The sequence below is a fragment of the Lactuca saligna genome, chromosome 6, assembly GCF_052625555.1.
Source record: "Lactuca saligna cultivar CGN05327 chromosome 6, ASM5262555v1, whole genome shotgun sequence".
In the NCBI taxonomy this organism is placed as follows: Eukaryota; Viridiplantae; Streptophyta; class Magnoliopsida; order Asterales; family Asteraceae; genus Lactuca; species Lactuca saligna.
In genome coordinates this window covers 44,222,501-44,244,540 of record NC_136422.1, presented here as the reverse complement: position 1 = coordinate 44,244,540, position 22,040 = coordinate 44,222,501, and the positions used below count along the sequence as shown (strand labels likewise).

The window sequence follows — 22,040 nt, the reverse complement described above, 5'->3', positions numbered from 1 at the left end:
ATACAATTTACCATTTAATTTATAACATTACATTTTTCATCAATCAAAATCAACAAAAGAAAAAAAATCAAACAACTCACAATAAAACTTCAATCAACAAACACATGAAATTCAATTCTTTTATCAATCAAAATTAGCAACAACAAAAAAATCAAACAACCCACACAACCCTTTTTGTTATTCCAATTAATAAAGTGTAGCAATTCACATAATAGGAGCTATGAAGCTAATGGTTGAGTTAGGAAAATTGCTGACATGTTTTTATTTTTATTGGGTGTGGGTCATTGTGTGTTTCATCATTCGTGTCTTGTTTTTGTTTCAAAAACACTCTCATGATGCACTTCCTCTCCTGTTTGAGCTTACAGCTTACAGAGCAAAGCGGAGGGCCTAACATATCAAATACCATAGAAAAGGAGAACATATGAATGTAACAAGGCACAAAGAAACAAATATGATGAGTGTGACAAATGACATATGTACTATAGCATCATGCATGAACACATTTTAAATAGTGGAGCTTGAAGTCATGAATCACTTTTTGCCCAAAAAAAAGGAGAGTAATCTACGAATATTGCAAATTCATACACACAGGACCCAACATAAACAAGAAATTGAAAATAAAATTAGGGCCAATAACAAATTATCAACTATCAATGGTATATGCTTTAGGAAAACAAAAAATTGAAAAGCTCCCTAACATTTGGAATTGATAAATAGATGAACAAGATTACCAAATTAGGGCTCGTAAGAACTTGGAACTTGATCTTCATTGTCTGTAGATTGTGGTCGTGATCTTGTGCCTCCCACATCTGGTGACAATCACCTTCACCGACTGTATTGTTGATGATTATCTTCACCTGCAACTATCAATAGAGAACATTTTTCTTACTGCTGGAAGGAGGCCGGAGCTTAGGTGAGGCGGCGGCGAAGGCGTTGGTCGGAGGTGGGAGGATCCAATGCAAAGTTTGGAGGTGGGAGGAGAGATTGAATGCTTCGGGGGGAAGGAGATGGAAGAAATCGCCTCAAAATGCTGGGAGAAAGAAAGGGCAAATACGTGAAGGTGGAAGAAATAACCGAGTCAGTGTCATTTTTTTGGAGGACCGAATCAGATGTGATGGACTGCCATGGACTTGGTCAGATGTTTAACATATCCTAATCAAACATACAGACTCGGACCGAGTCTGAGAAAAATTCTGACCGGACTGAGTCGGAAGGAAAACAAATAGGCCCTAAGTTCTTTTAGAAACTGGTGAGTAGAAGTACCTGATTTTTGTAATGCCTTATGGTATAGGGAATTGCTTGTTATATGCTATTTGATTATGTGATTGCAACGTGTATGTTGTATAGTTGTATGTGGTTCGATTATATAGCCTTAGAATGATTGACTTCACCTTACTTCATGTTCCTCGTTTGGTTGTGGGCTCAGGATGTAGTTAATTATTCGACAGTCTATTTGACCTTGTATTGTGTACAACAAGCATGCACAAAAGCAACCAACAGTGTGGGAGCAGGGACAATGATAAGAGAATTTCATAGGACGTTAGTGTAGCTTATAGGAGTATGTAGGTGTTAGCATACCTAGGAGTGGTCTAGTGTAGTGACTTAGGATCTTAGGATGAATTCCGAATCAACTACAGATAGGTATGGAACGTATTATGACCCCTTCTGCTGAAAGCATAGGGTCCATGTGAGATTCAGAAGGAACCTCGAGGCTACTAAGGAACTAATAGGAGGGTGACATGGTGTGTTGAGCATTGAATTTTATGTTTAACCTTCCGTTGTGTATTTTTAGTATGGTGGCTATCGGAGGATCAAGATCACTTGCTGGTGGCACTGTGAGGGCAGGTCTGAGTGATGAGGAGATCCATGTGATCATTGCTTTCAGAGTGGCTAAGACGACTAGGGAGGCAATTTCGGAGTTGTTTGGGTCGGTCAAGACTGCATTTATGGAGGAGTTTGATCGGTGCTAAGCCGCCGTCACGCACGCTGCTTCTACCGCAACAACAACAACCGACACCATTGTAAGATCTCAGAGTGGTGGGGCGATGCAGTACTGGGAGTTCAGTTATACAAAGCGTCTCAGAGTGGTGGGGCGACACCATTGACAGGACCCGATTATTTCTCTGAGATGGATATATGATGCGGAGGAATGTTTCTACACATGTTCGTGTCCCGAGAATCAAAAGGTGAAATTTACATCGAGCCTTCTTTGTTGGGGTGCGAAGGATTGGTGGGAGTTCGTGACCTAGAGATTTTCACATGAAGAGAGAGCTATTGTGACTTGGGAGCAATTTTTGGATATGTTCTGCAAGGAATATTTTCCTCTGGTGGAGCAAGTGCGACTGGTACAAGATTACCTATCGCTCAAGCAGATGACTAAGTTGGTGTCGGAGATAACAAATATGTTTATGGAGAGAGCCCTTTTTTTCCCTGAGTATGACGATTCAGAGCAGGTGCAGATGTTGTGATACTTGAGTATTCTCAAGATGGAGATTCAAAAGTTTGTATCGAATCAAAAGTATTGAACCTTGAACGAGTTGCATTCAAGTTCTAGGAGGAGGGAGATCGAGTTGGAAATTCAGCGGAAAGAGGAAGGGACAGCTACAGGGCAGTGTTAGCCGGCGGCCAAGCAGTTCAAGTCAGTTGAATTGAGTTCAGATCCAAATGAGGGGAAGAGATCTGAGTGTGGGAGGTGCGGGAATTTTCATACCTGGAGGTGCTGATATTTTGCATGTCGTATGCGTGGTAAGGAGGGGAATTTTGGTAGGGACTGCAGGCAGAGTACGTGAGCTTGCTTCCATTACAGCCATGAGGGCCACATCAGAGCTTGTTGTACTTTTCTCTTCTTCAATGTAGTGTTGGACCCTACAACCTAGCTTGGCAGTTACCCGAAGGTCTTCATGGGACGGATGGAGTTCCAGAGACCGAGGTTTCAGTAATCAGATCTTCTATTTATTCGATTACTGCAGTGTTGGTATTCATATATATTTCTTGTTTATGTTTCTAAATTTAGTCATAATCTTGGATGATCAGTTGAATGGAGTTATCTTGATTAACTCTGGTTTTAATTGATTAATCATTATGAATGGATTGATTATTATCCTTGAGGTTTTTGCATGCATGTTGGATGTTGGTGAATGTTTTTATAGGTTTAGAATTTCATGTGTATCTGGATACCTGTGGTTGGGATCAAGTAGTATAGTTTATATTTGTGAAGTTGTTAGAGTCTATCATATTCCAAGTGGATGAGAGTGGATACCTCGTAGCAGGAAGAACTTATGCCAAGGTTTAGATCGCAACCGGATTTCTCATTTTCATGACTTTTGCGCAACTGCTTAATCTTGTGTATTCACATCGGATTTATTATCAGCTGTTGAATTTCCCTTCGAGTTGTATTAGTTTTAGTTATGATAGTAACATGTAGGGCGTCCTTGCATTTTAGACTCTAGGGTGTTAAGAGCCCAAGTTGAGGGTTGTAAGGAGGGCCTCCTTATCTATTCTTGTTTTATCGGGGATTAGAAGTCTGATTTACGATCCAAAGGCCTGATAGGGTTAGATAATTCTTGTTAGCCTACGTGCTGTTATTGGATTGTGGACCAGGGGTAAGGTTATGTGGTGTTATTGGACAGTGGATCAGGGGTAAGCTCAAGTGCTATTATTGGTTAGCGGATTGGGGCTAAGCCTGAATATTGTTAGTAGATAGTTGAGTAGGGATGTTAGAGCCAAGTATGAGCTTGTTCTAGTTTAGTATGTGATCGTTGGGTTTCCTTGAATTGATGCATTTATATGCAGGTTTAGCATAATGACAGTCAACTGAGAGTTTTGGGGCTAATTGTTCAGAGGGACGACATATGTCCGAGAAGATCGAGGACCAATAAAATCTGCAAATTTTGGTCAGCATAGTTGAAAGAAAGGGCGGATTAGCCTTGTCTGATGAGTTTTGTAAGGACTTCTCAATGATACGTCAATGTGTGAGGTTGGAAGCTATGGTGTAGGATGTAGTTCATTATTCGAATTTTTATGAACGACGTAAGGTCAACAAACCTTAGATGAATAAGGTTGGGAGTTTCGGTTAGCGTGGGAGTCAATTTTGGTGGCTCTGTCTACTTGAAAGGCGGATATGATTTCAGAGCCAACAGGTTATGGACTAAGGAGTAGATTTATTTCTCTTGTGGATTAAGGATGTTGTGAGGAGCAGTGTTTTCTGTAGGTCACTTGATTCTCGTTGAAGTATGCATACGTGTCGGGAGGTGGTCAACTGATCAATGGATGTTGTGATAGTTGTGACTTAGATTGTTTGAGTATCTGCTCGAATTGGTTCATGGGTCTAGTTTTGGAACCTTGGTTGTTGATAATGGTAGGCGCTAGTATTTAAGTGACCTCAAACCGCTTGGAATAAGTCGAGCTTGAAAGACCCACAAGGGGTTTAGAAGGTGTTTAAAAGGAAACTTCAAGGATAGATTTCGATGACGAAATCTAAATTATGTGGGGGAGAATTGTAACACCCGTTTCCCAAAGAAGGTTCGACAAGACTTAAAGAATCGAAATAAGGTTTTTGAAGAAAATGCTCTGCCATGACACGGGGGCATGGATACGATGTGACGTGGTGTTTAATGAACACATGTTTTGGGGATGCCATGACTTAGTATAAGTGCCCACGTCGTGGTAGCCGATGCAACTCTAATCTGGGATTTTTAGGCTTTCCCTCATATATAAACACCTTAACTCTCTTTCTAGGTTATCTTCTTCAGCTTCCACCTCCCCATCTCGAAACCCTAGCCTCCATGCATGTTCGAGAATCCATTTCATCAATTTTGAGCCTTGATCTTCGGTTTTTGGTAGAGTTTTTGAAGAGGGAAGTTCACAAGGAAGAAAGGGGACAAGAAGCAAGTATGGATCCAACATTCTCTTCTGATTTCTAAATTATTGATGGTATAAAGTTCATACATTGGCACCTTTTCTTCTAGATTCAAGTTCTAGGTCATAATTGGGTAGTTTTGTCACTTTCTTGGATATTCTTCGATTTTAAAGAAAATCTAGATCATGTAGTGGCTTTCCTAGGTCCTTGGGCTGCTGTTGATTAAGAAAAAGGATCATGCTTGGTATATGTTGTCTCCATGTTCAAGTTACAGCCTCATTAAGGACCTCATGGATACTAAGTTCTAGATCTAGCCTTGAAATGGAGTCTAAATGGATAAAGTTTGAAACTTTATCCATTAAGTCAGTGTGGGAGAGTATATCTGGATGTATGAGCTTAGATGTGGAAGATCAAGCACTTAATGAGAGAAATGAAAATTTTCCAGTAGACATGGCATGGAGATGTCAAAAATTATAACTATCTTATTATGGCATTGTCACGACGTGACCAAGGAGTGCCACGATGTGGCAATGCTATGCATGTTGAGTTTTTGAGCTTGTGACCACACAGTGTGGCCATGGGAGGCCACGACGTGGTGTTGACTTTGACCAAGATTGACCGCTGACTTTTGACCTAGTTGGTCTTTCGGTCAAATTTGAGGGTTTTGGACTATTGATTAAGATTTTCCATGTTTTGATGGTGATGGGCTCACGAAAGCAAGAAGTGCAGAAAGGGAAGTGTGTCGTAACGTTTTGGGGTTCTTCATTTCGTGTGAGTTTTTCCTCACCATACTTGTGGGTCGAAGGCACCAATGTATACCTACTAGGTTATGTATCCTGGTATATAGAACGTTGTTATGTTGTAGTGATTTGTTAGATCTGCAAGATTATTTGTATGCTGGTTAGAGTACCAGTAGGCTGGTTATCGTCTAGTGGAGTGACTTAGGGGTCGTAAGAAGTCATATAGGATAACTTGCAAACTCTTGATCTAAGATTTCTTGCATGTTCCTCATTTGGTTGTGGTTCTAGAGTAGGATCATTTGTCTGGGTGGCTATTCCATATCCGGTTACTAATGGCTATGTATTCCATGGAGATTAGCTGGTAGCGGAGCAGTGTGTATTGAGAGGTCTAGTAGGCGGTAGTGAGCTGTATGATTGGTATTTTCTTGTATTATGTGTCTACTTGATCCTTGATTGTTTATATGTCGACATAGTATAGTTGGGTTGAGGTGGTACTGCTTCAGTGGTATGCCAAGAAACCCGGGAGCAATCCAGACATAAGTTGAGGGTCGGGAGGGCAATCCAGACTTATGTTGTGGACTCGGGAGCAATCAATACATAAACTGAAGAGTATGATGGCAGTCTAGACTTATGTTGTGGGCTTAGGGGTAATATAGTCTCTTGACTGTGGACCCAGTGTGGAGGGCAATCCAGTTTGATGACTATGGGCTAGGGGTATTCCAGTTCGATGACTACGGACCCGATATGCATGCTTGTGTATTTGTTGGGTGGGGTATTTTAAGGAAACTCACTAAGCTTTGTGTTTACCAAGTTGTTTATGTTTCAGGTTCTATATGTGATCGTGGGAAGGCGTAGGAGGGATTGTACACACTTATCAACAGCATTGAGGATTCCACATTTATTATAATACTCTGATTTTTGATAAATGTAATTGGAAATAAATAGTTTTTCTTAGAATGGATTTATAATTGGAAGTTTTACCTTAATAAACATGAAAAATTTTGGTTGTGAAAATGGGATGTTACAAATTTTTTTTTTTCAAAAACTAAAGTTATGGAATAGTCCTTGCAAAACCAAGAAACTAAGTGGAATAGATTTTCATAATGTTAATACATTGCCCAAATACATTGATGATAAAACTATTACATTCATAACATTAGCATGTCAAGTAAATACCTTGATGTGGAGATGCATAAGCTCATTTCTTCATGGGTCGTAACTGTGATTCAAGTGGGATGCTCCACTAAATACATAAATGTTTCAAAGTACAATGCTAAAATAAGGAAAAATTGAAGTGGGGTACTATAATAAAGAAAATCAATGACAACCAAAGTAGGCCTTATTAGACCTCCATAGAGTCTTTCTTCTCTTGGAACTTGTTTCTCCAATTTTTTAGAAGATTAGTCTCTGATTCTTTTATTTTTTTCCCATGAACATTCTTTTCCTAATTGGTTCTTATGTTTAGTTGGGTAAGTGGTTGGTTTACATAGTCATTCATGAATTTCCACCCAGCTCATGCCACACACAAAGAACCAATAAAATTGGCATATTAGTGTTCCAATATTGGTCCTTTTTTAGGGTTGTTTTTATTTAATTGGTCCATTCCAAGTAAAATGAGTAGTTTTGGTCCGTCAATATTGTTAATTTTTTCAATGATGGTCTCATAGATACAGGTGTTGTTTGTTTTTTCTAAACAACCACTTCTAATCACTTATTGCTACACCACGCAACACACGCGCAACACTTGGCTTTCACAGCTGTTTGTTTTTCAAAAGACTTATGACTTAAAGTTCATGTGCGTGTGCTGCGTGGTACATCACCTGACCATCTGCTTTAAACCTCTTCACACCTTACTTTAACTTATTGCAGCAGTCTGTAGAGGTTAAAAAACACACTTTTTATTACATGCTACAACTGTTTGGTCCCTCTCTTCTGCTACAGAGGGTTATAGAGGTGGTTCGCAGACTTCAAGCATTTCCGCTTTGAAAAAACAAACGAAACCTTAGGCATCAGAGAGCCATACCAGGGTTTACCCCTCAATATAACTTTCTAATCTAATGTTTGTCTCTTCCTTGTAGCATGCAATCTAGCCTGCCAATTAGAAGAGGTTCTCGTCAACCAGCTACCGTGTACTTGGATATCAAGTAGCAACACATTCCTTGAAGCATGCCTACGACTTACTTGAAACCAATTACCATGGCTATATGGAATGGTCTGCGAGATGATGTGACAACCAAGTCACTAGCGGAACACCATTTCCTAGAGGGAGTAGTGTATAGTGACGTGAATAACTTTATGACCGGTTATAAGAAAGAGAGAGAGAGAGGGGGGAGATAGGGGGAGGAGAGAAATAAGTCCTCTCTCTCTCTCTCTCTCTCTCTCTCTCTCTCTCTCTCTCTCTCTCTCTCTCTTTTCCTTGTCTTCTTCCAAGTCACTAGTGAGCACCATTTGTTGCTATTAGTGGAGTGGTGTTTGTAATGATGTTGCCATCTTTGATGCCTGAAGCATTCTGTATTATATCCTAAGTTGTGATTTGAAGAAAAAGTTACTTGGATGGTATTATGTGTACATATTTTTACTTCAATAATATTTTTTGTTTAGGCTAAACTTGAATAATCTTTTTTTTAATAAATTTGAAACTTAGTTACATTCAAAAGTCATTTTACAGATCAATCCAAGGCATATAGTATCAATTTTCCATTTAAATTTTGGAAAATTAAGTAATTTAACAAATTTTTAATGTGTATTTGAAAAATATAACCTTTTTTTTTATCAAAAATAAACACTTTGTACGAGTTCCAGACCATGAAAAAAACAATTTTTTACGAACTCTGGAATGACATTCCGGATTCCGGACTAAAATTCCGAAATATATATAGTCCTCCGGAATGCTTAATTCTGGAGTACTATTAATATTCCGGACTAAAATTTTAGATTTAGGAAAAGAAAAAAAATCTCTGGAATTTCAAGAGAAGTCCGAAATCCGATGAACAATTTCGGAATTTCAAGAAAAAAATTATTATCTTTTTCATAATTTAACAAAAAATTAAACAAGCATAATAATATGAATTATATATAATATAAGTGCATAAAATTAGATATTTTGTTGAAAAATGATAATATTAAACATTACGAAATATAGCATTCAGAATCTTAAAACAAACAAATAATTTCTTTGAAAAAAAAAAAAAAAAAAACTGAAAAACGATGAACAATATTTTAGAATATGAACTATACGTTCCCAAAAAATTGGTTATTTTTCAAAAACTAAAAAAAATTTAACTCAATCACCGGTTATCACTATATGTAATTTAAACAAAACATATATTTACATGATATTGTGTGTATAAAGGCTTTAGTTCACTAATATTCTTTATACCAGCTGAACTTGGGTAATTTTTTATCAAATTTTGAAACTTAATTACCTTCTTAATTAATTTTCCATTTTTAGTATAAACGCGAAAATTTTATACTTTAAGTTGATAATAAGATTTAAGGTATTATCTAAATTAGAAACTATATGATACAGTGGAAAAAGATTTGCATTTAGGGTGAGGATATAGTTGAATTCATCTTATAGAAGCAAGATAAACACGAAAAAATCGTTCCAGAACAACAATGGGAGTAGCAATGGCAGCTTTTTGGAATTAACATTGAAATTAAAGCAGTGTAAACAACTAGGGTTTATTACTCTGTTTCTGTGCTTTTCTTCTGGTTCTTCTTTCTCTTGAGCTCAAAGACGTTTTAAATCCTACGTTTTCAGATCCATCGTCATCCCAATCTCTGTTCAACGATTTCTGAAATTCGAAATTGCGAAAATGAATTGATTTGGATTTTGTAAACGGATAAAGTATCAATCGAGAGAGAGAGAGAGAGAGAGAGAGAGAGAGAGAGAGAGAGAGAGAGAGAGAGAGATTACCTCTCGAAGCTCGGAGAAGCTGACGACATAGAAAGTAACGGCAGCAGCTGCTACGATTCCGAGCACCGGGAGCCCTATTTGCTGTAATCCATCCATCTGATCTCCGAATTCCCTCTCACTTGAAATTTGGAACTTTTTATGTGGCTTCAATGTCTTTAAACACTATCCTTTATTCCTTTGAAATAACTATTTTTCTTTAAAAAAAAAAAAAATTCAAAAAAGTTTTGATGCATATAAAATAGAAAAAAAAAACACACACATTTTAACCATTATATAAATATATAACTATACCTAAGCATGAGCAAACGGACCGAACCGGACCGGACCCGGGAACCGGCTTCGCCAAAATCAAGAACCGACCCGGCTCGACGGTTCTATCAGTTCCGGTTCCGGTTTCGGGTCTGGTTTTTTCCAGGTTTTCGATTTTGGAACCGGTCTAATTTGACACGTTTACTTGCGGAGCTTGTAACTCATTCAGTTTTTAACTAAATCAAACGTTTTTATAGTTTAAACTTAACTACAAAACCTAAGCTCCGTGTAGAAAAAAAATTCAGGTCAAAAAAACTTAAATTTAGTGAGTTATGCACATTTGAACAACAAAGTCAGATTACGTTTAATCTCTGTAACATAACAAAAATTCAGATTTGACACTCTTCCTTGCGGGGCTTTTTTATAGTCTAAACTTAACTACAAATCCTATTCTACATATAAGAAAACGATTCTGGTGAAAACAAGTAAATTGAGTTAGTTATGCATATTTGAACAACAAAGTCGGATTATATTTAATTGCTGAAACATAAAAATAAAAATAAAAAATCTAATTTGACACTCTTCCTTGCGGAGCTTGTAACTCATTCAATTTTTAACCAAATCAAGAGTTTTCATTGTCTAAACTTAACTACAAATCATAATCTACATGTAGGAAAACGATTCAGGTAAAAAAAATATTAAATTGAGCAAGTTATGCACATTTGCACAGCAAAGTCGAATTACATTTAATTGCTGAAACATTAAAAAAATTCTGATTTGACACCCTTCCTTGCGGGGCTTGTAACTAATTCAATTTTTAACAAAATCAAACTTTTTTATAGTCTAAACTTAACTACAAATCCTAATCTACACATAGGAAACATATTCAAGTCAAAACATGTTAAATTGAGTGAGTTATGTGTATTTGAACAACAAGTCAGATTATACTTAATTGTTGAAACATAAAAAATAAAAAAAAAATGTGATTTGACACCCCCACAACTAACTCATTCAATTTTAACTAAATCAAGCGTTTTTATATGCAACTTTCAAAATTCGAGTGAGTTATTTGGTTCGGTTCCCAGTTTTTGGCCGGTTCCAATGACCGGTTCTTATCGGGTCTCGGTTCAAAAAATTGACGAAATTATAATATCGGTTCCAGTCCAACCGGTTCCATCGGGTTCCGGTTCCAACCAGTTCCCCGATCCATATGCTCAACCGTAACTAAACTGAAACACAATTTGATGAATACTACACACTTCATACACCTTCATTTTTACTTAAGGGTCATTCATTCATTCATTTTACAACTTTGATTTAAAATTTTAATAATAATTATAAATTTAGTCCCTTAATTTTCCTTTATGATCTTAATATTTTTCACTTTTGCAGTTTTAACCCATATTTTTAATTTTTGTTATGAATTGGGTCCCAAAATTTTATTATTTACATTTTGGGCCAATTTTAAGCTTTTATTAAGACTTTTTTATTCAATTTTTTTAAAAAAAAAAATTCCTTAACTTTGTTATAGCTTTCTTTTTATAAGAAGTATTTTTTTTATTATTTTACAAATTTGACCTAGATTATTTTTTTTATGTATTTTTAAATCTTTTTTCCAAATACATATTTGTTTTCAAGTGTGCATAGTTATAAATTCAAATGTACATTTTGAGAGTATAGTTTTTATTTTCATAAAATTTGGCTAAAATTTATTACATTTTGAAAGCATATTTTGTATGTAGGTAACATTTGCTATATTTTAGAAGCATTTTCATAACAATTTAAAGCCAACAAGGGAATAATAGGAATGCGTTTTAATTATCTTTTTTTTCTTTTACATACATAAAATCTCCGCTACAAAGCATGGGAATATAACTAATAGATCGATTTATATATCAAATCATTATGGAAAACATTATTGATGTATGTTGTCAAGGCCACACAAACATTATCTAAAAAAAACTTAAATCAAAGAGCCCAAGAAACTAAAAATTTTACATTGTGAATGGCTGCTGGATACGAACCCTAAATCATATATATATATATATATATATATATATATATATATATATATATATATATATATATATATATATAAGCGCACAACCAACGTGATACATCCTACAAGCTTCGTTTTGAAAAATAAAAAATGACTCTCTTTGGAGGCGAGTGATTGGTAGTATTCATAGATGTGAAAGGAAGCATATTCACTCTTGGGCTAAAAAATCTCTCTCGGGCACTTGAAGTAGTATTGTCAATATCTTCTCGACACTTAGCAATATTGATATTGATGTTTTGGATATTTTTGAATTTCAGGTGGAGGACGGAAAGAAATTTTTGTTTTGGCTAGATGATTGGCTAAAGAACGGGACTTTGGCAGTGAAATTCCCCTATTTATATGAATTAGACAAGAGGAAAACTTGCCTTTTAGGTGACAGATGGGTGAATGGTGTTTTATCGTGGGCTTGGAAGCGGAAACCCAACAATTCTCAGGAGCTGCTAGAATTGAAATTTATTTTGCATGTTACAAGGATGGTTGTGAGATCCAATGGGCCTGACACTTGGAGATCAAGGTTGACTGTTGATGGCTCTTTCCGTGCATGCGATTTTAGGTCCCTCATTAACAGTAAATTGACTATCCCGATAAATAACCCCACGCTTTGGCTTCACTTAGTTCTAATCAAGTGCATTAGTTTTCTTTGGAGAGCTTGTATGGGGTGTATTCCTACTGCAGTGGCTCTTTCCAGGAGAGGTACCATCACGTCTTCTACTTCCTGTCAATTGTGCTTTAGTGGTGTGGACACTGCAGATCATATTCTCTTGGATTGCTCGATTGCTTTTGATTCTTTATGCCGGATTTTCAATTGGTGTGACATTTCTATTCAAAGGTTCCTTTCGATTTCAAATTTTGTTAATTTTGCTATCTCATTGGGGAACAGTCCAAAAAAGAGAAAAATATTTATTGCTATCTGCTATGAGTTTCTATGGTGTATGTGGAAAGCAATGTACCACGTTTGGTTTAACAGAACCCAAGTGAACTTTTCAAAGTTGGCGGATAATGTGATTTCTATGGTTTTTAGTTAGTTGAAATATAAGGGTAATTTTGGAAATTGTAAATGAGAATGTTGAGTTTGCTCCTCTTTTGACATTTTGACATTTTGTTTTCTTTTTCCTTTTGTACCCGGTCTTTTTCCTTTAGACCGCGGTTTTAATAATATCCGCCGGTTTCAAAAAAAAAAAATACACGTAAATACACATAAATATAGGATGTAAATACCATTAAAAGTAACAAGAATGCCATATACAAACGTGCCTTTGAAACTTACAACCTATAGAAAATATATTGAAACCAACACATATACGACGAATTTATTACAAATATACGTTCAATATTAAAAGGGACTACAACATTATCCACCAATCAATCGCCATCTTCACACCACCCTCGAACCACCCGTCTCTACTCTTTCTTAGCTTTATAATACTGATAGACAGTATAAAATGTTTGCAAACCCGCAAAACAAAGCAACAAAAAGGCCGCGAAAGCTGAAACTGCAGCCCATGGGCTCTCAAAATACGTATGCTTAAACCCAGCCAAATGCACATGCCACCCATTCTCGCAATACTCATTTACTTCCACAAACAAACCTGTCAAGTAATTATCTTTTATATCAAAAGCTACATCTTTTCCAACATTTTTGAAAAATTTCGCTAGCTCTTTATCCGTTCCAAAATAATTCTCAATAATTTTGTCTTCCGAAAGCACACCCACGTCACTTGAAGTGTTCATTAGACATCCCATGAACACAATGTAAGTTGTAATATGTTTGGAGCAATGAAAATAACACAGCTCAAAAGCCACACAGTTCAAAAAGAACGAACTGTAAAAATCGTCCATGTTTATTTGAGGAATCGAAAGAACACCATTTCGGAACTCAATGTCCAAAAAGCTATCGGGTTCATGACTTGCCTTAAACTTAACCCCAACGATCTTGAGTTTGTTCGCTGGGGGGATAAGTTTAAGGTAAGAGTTATTGATCTTGAGTTTGTTCGCTGGGGGGATGAGTTTAAGGTAAGAGTTATTGATCTTGAGTTTGGTCGGGGTTTGGATAAGTTTTTGGGAAGAGCTTTTGGATATGTCAACGGTGGGAACTGGGTTTTGTTCTTTAGGGTTTATGAAACTTTTTCGGAAAAAATCTAGTAAATGTTTCCCTTTGGTATTCTTGTGTTCATTTAGTATCTTTTTTTTCCTATCGACTGTGTAATTGAAAAACTCAAGGATTAAAGATGAAAGTGTGGGATAATCGGGTTTAGACACTTCAGGTTTAGATTCATCAAACAACTTTTGGAGAACAAAAAATGGGATTTGGTTCTCGATTTTTAAAAGATCTCTCATCAAAAATGGAGACACCCAAACCATTCTGAAAATTGGATCATCTTTAGTCTCAACCAACTTTCCAACTTTTCTGAACAATTCAATCAAGAAAAACCCATCAAGCACCATCATTTTAGCAAGATCATTGGCGGAAAAGTGATCAATAGATTCTGAGTAGCTTTGTCGAATTTTATCCTGCATTGACACTATGATTTCCATGAAATATCCAATTGAGTTACCTGTTCTTTGGATCAAATCATCCAGGTACCTCCATTTATGTTCTTCGATCATCTCAAGATGCTTGTTTCCATGGTGGTATGGGCCGATTGAGACGATTTGAGGTTGATATGCTTCCCTGTTGATCTCGAAAAGACTCTGGGGGACTCGGAATATGCAACAATAGTCATATCCAGCTGATTTGTGTAGTAATTTTGGTGGTTTTTTCATTTGGGTGTTCATGAACTTCATCACCTCTTGGTCTATTGTGATAACATGATTTGGATTCATCTTTTTTTTTTGGTTGAACTGTGTTTACATGTGAACGATTGGAGGTGATTAAAAGGTGAATATATGAAGATATTAAGTCGATAAACGTCAATAGTTTAGGGTTTTCGTAGTTGATTCCATGAAGTTTCCTTTCGGGTTCCGATCATTGTATAAGAACAAGTGGAAGAAGAAACCAATGAAAGAAGAAGGCTTAATCGCGTGGGGTCTCAAATCGATAGAATACTTCAAACTGGCAATTTCGTAGACATTATTACATTAATTCCAAGATGGAATGGTGATTGATATATATTTTTCTGAGTTTATTTATAAATTAAAATTTTAAAATAATATTCAAACTGATGTTATTGTTGGTTAATAATGAAAAATCATTAATATTTTCATTTTTGTGTGTTCATTATAAAACACTTTTAAGTATAGTCATTAGAGCATAATAGTTTTTCTTCGTTTAATATTTTATTACAAAATACTTACAAAAATAGGAAAAATACCAAAATAGCTATAAATTTTGCATGCCATCATCTTCAAAAATAAGGGTTGGTTAAAAAAACACTATATTTTACCATTTAGATAACCCTAATTAATGTTTGAAATATTTTTATTGGTTGAAATTGCATTGTTTTCCGAAAAAGATGATCACAAGAAGTTGATTATAGGTTGATTTTTTATAAAAATGATTATAGGGTGTCTAAGGGGTGTCTTATTAGCAGCACCCTCAAAAATATTGTTGGCTTGCAAAAAAAAAAATTAAGAATAATATGGTTTTTGTATCGTTGACTGTGAAATTTGCAGATGACTACAAAAAATTATGTGGAATTGTAATTTTTTTTTTTAAAGAAATATTTATTGTCTTGTCATGTTGATTGCGAAAATCATAATCTATACTGTGAAAATCAATACAATTTAAAGGATGTTATGTTATAAGAGTTTGTTTTGTAAAAACAATTTATCATAACCAATTGTCTGAAATTTTTAGCAAAGGTTTCACTACATTATTTTTTCTAATTTTAATATCAGTTTTTTCATCTTACCACTTATGCTCTTGTTAAGATAAGATGAGTTTAAATATTTCATATGAGTATTTTATTGACATTTGTGTTGGTATTTATAGGGGTTAGAAAATAAAGAATCGATATACATTAAGGGATGTTTGGCTAAGCTTTTGAAAGGGTAACAGTCCTTTTTGGAAAAGTTGTAAAAATGTTTTTATGATTTTTCCAAAAAGTTTATTTTCCTTATATAAAAAAATAGCTTTTACAAGATTACCAAACATTTTTTTTTTTTTATCTTTTTCTAAAAGCTAAAAGATGTTTTAAAAGATTAAACAAACACCCCTTAAGGATCCAAATTATCATATAAAAGTTTAATATATTTTAATATAAATAAAATGTTTTAAATCAAATCGATTGTTATATTATTAGTTTATATTAATATTATACAAATATTATACAAATATTATGTTGTCGGAGTAAAACAATATAAGAATCAACTATCAAGTTTTGTGTTGGGATCAATGTATGAGTTTTCTTCATGTTTTTAATGGTGGTAGGTACACATGTGTACGTATTCTTCATCTAATAAGTAATGCTACTTGGCTTAACATCAGCCTTTAATTAAGAAACATATTTCCATCAAACTTGATACCATTAGGTTATAAGTTATTTTGAAAAAAAAAATAACTATTTATTTACATTATATAAATAAACAATTTGCTATGAAATGTGGAGTTGTGCAATAGGATAGTGTTTTAAAAAAATAATTATCATTCTATTGTATTTTTAAAAGTATTTATTAAAAGATAGCAAAACCGATTTTTCCTGTGGACCTTAATTAATTTACCAAATAAGATAATAACTTCCATCAAATCTCCGTCGTTTCCCGCCTTCTCGAACACCGCCCTCCCTCGTTTCCTCTTCTCCATGCATGGAATTTGTGGTATGCATGAACATGGACGGAGTTTTATTAGGGCCAAGGGGGCTCCTCTATTCTCCGATTTTTATACATATTATATTTTCAACCCCCAAAATTCTCCGATTTTTATACATATTATATTTTCAGCCCCCAAATAATATGTTGAAGCTCTGCCCGTGGGCATGCAACCAAGACCATCATACCTCTCCAACATCAACATCCCATTACCTTTTCAGGAAAGCTCTTGTCGGAAGCATCGAGGTAAATCCTAAACTATCATAAACTCTTGAATCACTCTAAGTTTTTCGAACAAATGAATTCTAACATCCAAATTCATCATCTTCTTCAACAGTGGTGGTGAATTTTGCAAGGACAAACTAGAAATTAGCTAAAAGTTTATTGATTCGCCAAAGTTATGGTCTTTAGTTGGAGTAGCAATCAGTAGAACAATCCAACATTATTATCCATGATCGGTGGTGCAACCGGCAGACGGTTTTGTCATGAGTTGTAGGTAACAAGGAAAAACACAAGCATTTTGGAGTTCCCACTAAGATTCTCGTAGGAGCTTCGGAGAAATTCATTGAGGTGTGCTTAATTTGATCATCTCCTCCTTCCTCTTTTCAACTTCTTATCCAAATTTACTTCGCTAGTTTCTGTCAACAAGGTCTGTTATTTGTTAATTTGTATTAAAGACGTCACACAGTAAGTCTGTAATATATTGCTTCATCATAATGAGTGACTGCGGATGGAGTACACAGCTATAGATCAGTAGATCGGTATATTTTTTGTGGCCGCTTGGTTTTTGGTGGAGAAGAAGTGGTCCCACCAAACACCAATTACGTCTTTTCTTCCCCACTCTTTCTTCTCTTCGATTCTTCTCCATCTGAAGAAAAAAAAAAAAAAAAAAAAAAAAACAAGAACCAGGTTGCCATTCGTTTTCATGTGACCTTATAGGCTCTCTTTTGTGTAATAGTTCGAGTTGGAAATGGAAATGGAAAAAGATGTGAATGGAATCGACGTCTTCTTTTTCCCTATATCATGGAAATCCAAAACGGCATATGTTTTCCTTACTTTATACCATGGAAACGGAAAGTGTTTTTGACAGGGCTTTGAACGATGAGACCAAAATGAGACAAATGAAGAAAGTATCCAGTGACGATGAACAATGGGTATTGGATGGAGTTTGACAGTTTGTCATGGCATCTTCAAAGAAATGTCCTTTAATAATAAGTTGTTTTGAAAATTTTAAAAAACATAAAAGAATTAACCAAAACAAATTTTTATATAAATTAACAACTATGTTTTGGTAAATAAATATAAAAGTTCCTCAGTTTAGTAAAAACTTTTTAACTACCATCTTTATGTAAAAAACTCTGAAATTTGGATGTAAAGTTATCAATTGTGATAATATTACCAAGAATGTTATTTTATGAGTTCTTTTAGTTTATATTTTTGTGTGAAATAACATCTTTACATTCCAGAAATTAATATTTATACATTTAATCTTTTAAAAGAGTTAAATAAATGGTTTAAGATTGTTCCTAAAGTAGTAGATACAATTCAATGAATGATTTTTTGAGATTTTGTCGTTTAAACCTAAAAACAACAAAATAAAACATGAAAACAAGGCTTGGTTTAATTGATTCCACAATAGTTACAACTAAACGTTGATAAAAATTAGACATACTAGTTATAGAAATCATTTTTTAGTATAAACATGAAAATTTTGCACTTTAAGTTGATAATCAAATTTAGATATCATCTAAATTAGAAACAAGGTAAAATCACCTGGATGGTCTTTATGGTTAGTCAGAAAAGACTAATTTAATACAACTATCATATGATTGGTCGTTGTTGTTTTATTTTTTATATTACTGATCTCAAATTATTATTTTACCTCTGTTTGATTGTATTTTAATTTTAATTTTTTGTTTTTAATTTTAAAATAATCATTTAATTCTTATAAACAAATATTCATTTAAAAACCACCAACCGCCACCACTCCGTCCAAAACATTTGTGTTTGTGTCGCCTTCAACCTCCACACTACTACCTTGACGCTGCATAATAGGTGTCGCTTCAACCTCCACATCGTCACTTTAACGTTGCATCACTAGCATCACCTTCATACTCTACATCGTCGACTTCTTTCTAGAACTCCATCTCCACCACATATCTTCTCCTCCTTCATCTTCTCCATCTCTCTCTCTGCTTTCACCTCCTCTTTCTTTTTCAGAGCCATTGAATCAGAAATGAAATCCATGAAGGGTTTGAGGATTTTCAAAAATGAAAACGAGATCATCTTCTCTCTTTGTCACCTCTGATTCGCCCATATCTTTCAAACCAAAACTTTGATATCAACTTGTAACATCCAAAAAATAAAACCATAAATTTTTTTTGTTTTTGAATTAATAAACCATTAAATCATATCATCTTCATAAAACCAAGGTAATCAAAGTTTTATCAATATATCATCATTATCAAAGTAAATCACAGAATGCGAAATCGAGTAGTGTGTGCCATGTAATCATCTTGAACTCTTCCCTTTGAAAACCAAAGTACATGAAACATAAACCGAAAGTCGTAACCACAAAGCTTAGTGAGTTCCCCAAAATACCACATACCATATATACAATTGTCATGAACTACCCCCGTGGTCTTTTCCTGAAAGGTCATTATGGTCTTTTCCCTGAAATGCCATGGGCTACCCGTATGTTCTAATATCCAAATGTCATAGGCTAACCCATTATCTCTCCTTGAAATGCGATGGGTTGCCCCTATGGTTTGACATCCAAGTGTCATGGGCTATCCCCATGGTCTTCCATACAAATGTCACGAGCTACCCTCAGGGTCTTCCAAGCGAGTATCACAAAGACAACTCATATTTAAACCTAATAAATCAAAATGATTTTGCCACATGTCTTCTTCCTAATGACTTTACCACATGGCATTTTCCAGAAATTTTTAGAATAATTATCATTCCATTTGTCATTTTCACATATTTTCCATTTTCATTTAAATGCCAACTCATATTTATATTTAAGCCTAACTTTATTGCATAGATTCCTTCCAATTTAAACATTCTAAATTTAAACATCATTACATGGTACTTAAATAATGGTATTACAGTATTACTTAGGTTAGTTAAGTTTTAAATTTTGAATTTTAGGACGTATATGTGAAACAATCACAAAAATACCAAAATAAATAAAGACATTTAACAATTTGATTTTAATTTTTTTTTCTTTTGATTTAGCATAAATAATTATCAAACCCTTGATATTCATTAGGAGTTGAAAATTGTTTTTCACATCACCAAATCGAAGTGAAATCCTAATTATCTAATATATGGAATTTTGCAATGTGAAATTGTCTTTTGCAATATATTGTTGCATAATGCACTCTATTTAAAAAACAAAAAAAAAAAAAAATCCTTATTGAAACTTGCCTTTTCACATCATATCTAGTTGCGGTTTTGTATAGGTGCCCATAGTGGTACTGACAACACCTACCATGCCTGTTTAAAGCACTAAAATATTGAATTTTTTCTTTTTTCTATTATAAAATATGGTAAATGGCAAAAAAAACATTATTTTTACACAGAATTTCGATTTTCACACCGTGTTTTTTTTTTTGTCAATTTTGACATTGTGTTTTTCAGTTTGTTACAATTCTGACCACTTGACCGGTTAACCAGGTTACATGCTGACGTGGCATGATGACATGTCAGTTTTGATGACGTGGCATGCTGAGAAAAAAAATTCAATTTTGACACGTCAGCATATCATGTCATCATGCCACGTCAGCATGCAACCTGGTTAAGCGGTCAAGTGGTTAGAATTGTAACAGATTGGAAAACACGATGTCAAAATTGACACAAAAAAACACAGTGTCAAAATCGAATTTTTGTGTAAAAAGAGTGTTTTTTTGTGTCATTTACCCTACAAAATATGTCACCGGCAACACATACTACCACAAAATCTTGTCCACCCATGATCATGTCTCACCCGATCCTTAGCAATTTGCCAAGTCTATGAGTTATTGAAGAAAGTTTTGAGGTTACACCGCAACTGCAGTGATAGCTACGGCCAACGTCTACACTGCTCAGTTCAATGGTTTTAGCTCAATTCGATACGTACTCACCTCTGTGTTTTGAAATAAATTTGTTTAGGTAAAAAAAACTATACATAATCTTTGTCTCATGAGTGTAATTTCTAATAAAATTTCTTTTTTGTTAGATAATTTATAGATTGCTCTATTGTATGAATTGCATTTATTCTTGTATTCTTAATTCTTTTACTCGTATATTATTTATTGTGTTCATTGATTCTTTATACTCTATTAGTAATGATTTTTCACAATATATCAATGTATTTTGTAATTATTGATTTTTAAAATTATTTGAGATTTTTTTAATGGTTATTGCTATTTAATTAATAATTTAGTAAGTTTCAATGAAGTTCCATTTTTATAAAGATATTTTGTGTATACCATAATAAAATCATAGATATTTTTAGTAAAATTGAAATCAGTTAATACAATTATGTATTCACTAAAATGATACATAATTATTAGTAACTAGATTCAACTGAGAACGCACAGAGTTTTATCATTTACCCTTTAGACTAGGGTTATTATTCGGTTCGGACCCGACCCGACCCGTCCCGACCCGAACCTGAATAATCTGAAATTCGAATAAGGGTAATTGTATGAACCGATTAACCAATACGGGTCGGTTTGGTTTGGTTATTACCCGAATAACATGTACAAGATTATCAATGACCTAATATAACCAGAAAAAAAAACTGTATTAGGATTCTATAACCCGAATAATAGAATAACAATGTACTTTTATACATCAATATAAAACAATGAAAGACTAACATAACTTGATAATACATTGAAAGAATAATATTTACACAGTAGATTAACATAACGATAATTAATTTCTTACTTGAGTTTTTTATATTGGAGCCTAATTTTTCATGATTTGACAAAGAAGGAATTTGTGAATCCTTATAGACAACAGGAAGGATCGGTTTTTGAAAGTCTGAAACAAGAATAAGGATCGACAGAAGAGATTTCGAGTTTGGAAATAGTTGAGAAGATTGGTCGATTTTGAAACGACGAGAACGAGGGTAGGGTTTTTTTTGTTGAGCGATGAGGATAGAAGTGTGAATCATAATTTTAATTTATGTCGATCAGAGAAAGGGGACGAGAAATGCTTATTTGATTCGGGTATTTAGAACCGAATAAGATCTTATTTGGGTAACCCAAAAGAAATAACATACATACCGAATAAACATAATATAGATACCCGAAAGCCGAATCGAATTGCTTATTTGGGTCTATTCGATTTGGGTTTTTGTTCAGTTCGAGTTTTCGGTCCAAATTCTCATCCTTACTTTAGACCATTCATAAATCTAAATATGTGATTGTGTTACATACTCCCATTGATTTATTCTTAGTAGCATTTTATTTTCGT

At 34.5% G+C, this 22,040-nt stretch overlaps 1 protein-coding gene and 1 pseudogene across 1 annotated transcript; both read right to left on the bottom strand.

Annotated features, from left to right (window-relative positions):
- Positions 1–9,122: 9,122 nt before the first annotated feature.
- Positions 9,123–9,675, bottom strand: LOC145001652 (uncharacterized). The gene is made up of 2 exons (XM_078961006.1): positions 9,518–9,675; positions 9,123–9,395 (listed from the first exon to the last, which is right to left on the bottom strand). The coding sequence occupies exons 1-2, from the start codon at positions 9,611–9,613 to the stop codon at positions 9,276–9,278; spliced, it is 216 nt and encodes a 71-aa protein (XP_078817132.1). The 5' UTR covers positions 9,614–9,675; the 3' UTR covers positions 9,123–9,275.
- A 3,342-nt stretch (positions 9,676–13,017) lies between these two features.
- LOC145001330 (UPF0481 protein At3g47200 pseudogene) lies at positions 13,018–14,822 on the bottom strand (annotated as a pseudogene).
- Between the last annotated feature and the right edge of the window lie 7,218 nt (positions 14,823–22,040).